Below are 5,329 nucleotides of genomic sequence, written 5' to 3'. Positions count from 1 at the left end.
TGCGAGTATTAGGACGAGCTGAGTTCCATACCCTCATCGCCCTTGGGAATGACTTTGGCCGAGCTGAGCCCATAGTAGCGCAAGAGGTCCTCAGCAAGAAGGATGGGGGTATGGAAACGCCGACCCCGGATGGCCCCGAAGGGCCCCAGAAAAGCCTCACTCTTACGGAAGCCCGAGATGGGACAGGGGAGCTCGGGGAGAACAACCCTCTATTGGGAACAGATGTCCCACTGATCGGAGGGTTGAACAAAGAAGAAGTGGTTCTTCCAATATTTGTTAGAACTCGGGGCCCCCTCGAAAAACTGACAGTTTGGCCGAGCTGAGAAGTAGAAGGGACCCTCTTCTGACCTCTTAGGGAGGTAGAAGTGGGATAAGGAAATAGGGTCAACTTCGAAACCTAAGGCTTTGAAAAGAACTACATAATTACACAAGGTACGGAAGGCGTTGGGGGTAAACTGGCCGAGGTGAATTTGGTAGAATTGGCTGAGCTTTTGGAAGAAATGGGGTAGAGGGAATCGAAGTCCACCCTCTAGTTGGTCCTGATAGAAAGTGTAATAGCCAGGAGGGGGGTTGTTCGCCCTCTCCTCGGAATGAGGGAATATAAAATTATAATCAGAGGGGGCATAAGAGAGAGCTCGGATGCGAGGCTCATCCGAGGCATCCAGCCACGAAGGGTGGAGCTCAAACCAGGGATCAGACGTCCTGATCGGCTCCATGGGGTGGCTGAGACTGAGCTGGTTCAGGGCTGCGCCATCATCACCAGTAACGAACCGGGGGTTGACCCCCGGAGCCTCGGGACACACACCTGACCCCGAGACGACCTCCGTGTGGGGATCATACTGATCCACCTCTCGGAAGATCCCCTCGGAGGTCGACAGGGAAGAACAATTGGGGGAGACCATAATAAAAATACCTATTGAGGATTGGGAGAGCTAGAATAAGTAGGAAAAGGAGAATTCCTTTGGGGGGTCAGAGCCGAGGTGAGGAGATCGAAATGTAAAGTTTGATCGAGTGGGGTTTGGATGGTATTTATAGAGGGACCTTGAGAAGATCGGACCATCGATTTCGGGCGATGTGGACGGCTTGGATCTTCTCGAGAAACGTGCAACTAGCCGTTGGCTTGACAGGTGGCAGTGACGGTTCATATTTAGGTCGGGAGCCTATAGGGCTAAAAATGACGCGCCTCAGCCCTTCACAAAGCTCAGAACAGGTCATAGAATGACTAATCCAATGTGGCTAGGGACCGCGGGTCTCAGCTCAGCTCAAACAGAAATATGTCAACTCAGCATAGCAAAGAGCCTTACCTAGCAGAACGGTTCAGTTAGGAAATTCATCTGACAGCTCAGGACAGTCAAAGAAGCCAAAGACTCAGCTCGGCTAGAGGTTTTGCCCCTCACATCAGGACAACCAGCACGTTGTCACGAAAGATCAGCACAGCCTAAAAACTTCTAAGCTCAGTATAGCCAAGGGCCACCGAAAGCTCACGCACCTACGAGCCTCTGGTTTGTAACGTCAGCTCACCCAGTCACTCGGTCATCTTAATCTCAGCGCGGTTCAATGGTTTTGAGCTCAAAGTAATCATAGGCCGCCGGGAGCTCATACAACTACGAGCTTCTGGTTTTCAACGTCAGCTCGACTTGAGGGGGGACTCGTGATACCCCCGGATGGACGATGGGCTCGGCCCGCTCTCGATGGCCCATTTCGTTGGAAGCCCAGTACTCAGAAGAGCGGGGGAGGTCATCCCAGCCGACCTCCCATATCAGCAGTTCCGTCGATCCAGAAAGTTTAGCCGATCTCCCGCGCCGACCTCCCCAAATGGAGCCGAGCCGACCTCCAAAGCTGCGAAGTCGAGACTATTGGAGACGTCTCGGCCGAGCTCCCATAAGGTCCTGGCGGCAGGCGGGCTCATACCTACGAGAGCTCTGACTCAGACGTTAGGTGCGTAGCCCACAAAGATCAAAGCCCAGAAAGGTAAAGCCCATTAAAGATCTAATCAAATCTGACACAATATCTAAACCAAATCCGGTGCAATATCTAATCAAATCTTTCGGAGATTCTGAGGATCTAAATCTACCAAACTAGGACTCTGTTGTTCTCCTATAAATACCAGGTTCCGTTCATTGTTTTAATGGATTCATATATTCACATTCTTTCAACACGCACATTACTCTCTCAGTTTTCTATTCTCTGACTTGAGCGTCGGAGGGGCTACGCCGGAACAACCTTCCGGCCCCCTTCTAACACTCTTGTTTGTGTTTCTTGATTTCGAGGTGTCCGATCCGAGCTCCCAAGGCGAATATCCGACCCCCAAGCCCCCCTCCTAGAGTGTTATCCGAGCTCCACCAGTGAAGATCCGACCTCCTAGTTAGCATCACCGATTTCAGCAACATCAATTGGCGCCGTCTGTGGGAAAAACTGACGTAGGCATGTGGGGACGAACAGGTAGAAGAACAGGCCCCGCAGGGGGTCGAGGCCATGAAGGTGGTAACCAAGGTACCGAAGGCAATAATCGAGGTCCCAGAGGGGGTCAAGGAGGAAGAATGGCTGATCTTAGCTTAGACCAACTGGCCCAGTTGATTAACAGATCTGTGGACGAGGCCCTCCGTCGGAATCAAGCCCCATCACCACCACCGCAACAACCTCCTAATCCTCCTCCTGAACATCTAGAAGCCATATGGGAGGAAGTCAGAAGGCTTGGCAGGCAGATGGGAGGTCGACCTCCTATGCTGGATAAGGAAAGCCCGCTCTCTCCCGAAATACTGAATGAGGACCTCCCCGTTAACTTCCGCCAGCCAACTATTAAAGATTATGATGGGAGTACTGACCCTGAAGAACACCTCGGGAGGTTTAGTAATTCCGCCCTTCTCCATCGATACTCAGACGGGGTCAAATGCCGGGTTTTCCTTACCACCTTGGTAGGACCTGCTCAGAGGTGGTTCGATCTGCTCCCACCACATTCCATTACCAGCTTCCGGGACTTTAGCACCCTCTTCATAAACCAGTATGCCACAAGCAAGAGATACTTGAAGACCTCCCTGGGATTGTTCAGTTTGAAACAAGGAGATGCAGATTCATTGAGGGACTTCATTAAGCGGTTCAACAGTGCAGCCTTGGAGGTCCCCGCCGCGACAACAGAAACCTTGGTAAATGCCTTCACGCAGGGGCTTCGAGGGGGACAATTTTTCAACTCCTTGGTGAAGAAACCCCCTCAAAGTTATGATGAACTCCTGAGTCGGGCTGAGAAATATGTGAACCTGAAAGACACACAGAGGCAAAGGCGAGTGGATACTCGACCCAGCGATAAGGATAAGGGGAAGGAGAAAGTGGAGCCGAGCAGGAAGAGGCCTGCAGAGAGAATAGAGGAGAGGGGTCGAGGTCCTGGACCCTTCCCCTATGCCCCCTTGGCCATGAGCTTGGAAAGAGCCATGGCAATTTGCGACGAAAGAAGGAAGTTAGAGCGCCCGAAACAAGTCGAAAAGGGGTCGCGTTTACCTCCCTCAGATAAGTTTTGTGAGTTCCATCAAGAGTACGGTCACGTTACGAATGATTGCCAGAAATTGGGTGAAAAGGTCCAAAGGATCATGCAAAGAGACCCTCACATGAAGAACCTCTTAGCCCGATCAGAAGGAAGGTATCGAGATGATAGAAGGGATCGAGGACCTCCTGGGATGAATCAGAGGCCACAACCCCGGGAGAACCGACCCAACCGAGGGGGTCGAGATGACCCCCCGCGACATCAAGGACCTCAGGTCCAGCAGATTGCTAATGATCCGACCAGAGGTATAATCCATATGATAACGGGCGGCGCCACCGACGGAGATTCAGGCAGAGCTCGTAAAGCTCATGGGCGGAGATTGGAGAGTCTGGGGTTAGACCTTGCCCCCAAAGACGACCCCGTCATCGGCTTCGGGCCGGATGATCTGAAAGGTGTTGTGGCGCCTCATAACGACGCCTTATTAGTCACTTTTACCGTTGCTAACTGACGTCGCAAGAATCTTTGTTGACACCGGAAGCTCAGTTAATATTCTTTTCAAAAGAACCCTGGACCAAATGAAGGTGGAAGGTTTCGAGTTTGATCATATCTCTACGCCTTTATTTGGCTTCACAGGACATGCGGTCCAAACTATTGGACAAATCATGCTCCCCTTATCTTTAGGGACGGGACCGCACCACATCACCAAAATGACATGTTTTACTGTGGTGGATGCCCCTTCTTCTTACAACGGTATACTTGGCCGACCTTCCCTGGCCGATTTCCGAGCTGTAAGTTCCACCTACCATCAAAAGCTGAAATATCCTGTGGGGAATGAAGTGGGAGTCGTAGGGGGAGATCAGAAATCCTCACGACGTTGTTATGTAGATGAGGTAAAGCAGGAAGTCAAAAGAGCTCGGATCGAGGTGGGGATGATTGTGACCCAACCAAATGTGACCTCCAAAAAAGAGGTTCAGCTCACATCAGAAGAAGAGCCAGAAACAGTAGAAATAGGGGTCCAACAGAGCGTCAGAGTGGCGGCTGATCTTGATCCCGGAACTAAGCATGATCTGCTGACCTGTTTGAAAGCTAATCTTGATGTATTTGCTTGGTCCTCACAAGAGCTCCGTGGGGTCAGCCCCGGGATAATGGAACACCGCCTCAATATATTTCCTGAAGCTCGGCCAGTCAAACAGAAGAAAAGGCATTTTGGTCCCGAGAAGGACAAAGTAATAAAAGAACAGGTAGACGAGCTCCTTAAGGCAGGGCACATTAGGGAGGTCTTTTTCCCAACATGGCTATCAAATGTTGTCCTGGTCCCCAAGAGCTCCGGAAAATGGAGAATGTGCGTCGACTTCAGAGATCTTAACAAGGCTTGTCCAAAAGATTGCTACCCCTTGCCTAGGATAGACCAACTGGTTGACTCGACCGCAGGTTATCAGTACTTATGTTTGATGGATGGCCTATCAGGGATACCATCAGATCCCCCTAGCAGAGGAAGACCAGGACAAAGTGAGTTTCATCACCTCCGAAGGGACGTTCTGTTATGTGGTGATGCCTTTCGGTTTAAAAAATGCGGGAGCCACCTATCAAAGGCTCATGGACAAAGTTTTCTCAGCTCAGGTCGGAAGAAATGTGGAAGTTTATGTGGATGATATTCTTATAAAGTCCAAGAATTCAACCGATCTCATAGAGGACCTCCGCGAGACCTTTGCCACTCTAAGATCTTACGGGCTAAAACTCAACCCCCAAAAGTGCACTTTCGGGGTCAGAAGTGGAAAGTTCCTTGGATACATGGTAACGGAAAGAGGAATTGAGGCCAATCCTGAGAAAGTGAAAGCTATTCAATCTATGACA

The 5,329-nt window shown here is 50.7% G+C and overlaps 1 protein-coding gene across 1 annotated transcript; it reads left to right on the top strand.

Moving 5' to 3' along the window:
* The first annotated feature begins 2,426 nt into the window (after positions 1-2,426).
* On the top strand, positions 2,427-3,983 carry LOC142530690 (uncharacterized). The gene has a single exon (XM_075636505.1). The coding sequence runs from the start codon at positions 2,427-2,429 to the stop codon at positions 3,981-3,983; it is 1,557 nt and encodes a 518-aa protein (XP_075492620.1).
* Positions 3,984-5,329: the final 1,346 nt, after the last annotated feature.

This window comes from Primulina tabacum, chromosome 17 (genome assembly GCF_025594145.1).
Source record: "Primulina tabacum isolate GXHZ01 chromosome 17, ASM2559414v2, whole genome shotgun sequence".
In the NCBI taxonomy this organism is placed as follows: Eukaryota; Viridiplantae; Streptophyta; class Magnoliopsida; order Lamiales; family Gesneriaceae; genus Primulina; species Primulina tabacum.
Note: the sequence above shows the minus strand (reverse complement) of the source record. Positions and strands in the feature narration are given on the sequence as shown.

Excerpts from the sequence above, each read along its gene's own strand:
- LOC142530690 (XM_075636505.1), top strand. The coding sequence starts at position 2,427 with ATGTGGGGACGAACAGGTAGAAGAACAGGCCCCGCAGGGGGTCGAGGC.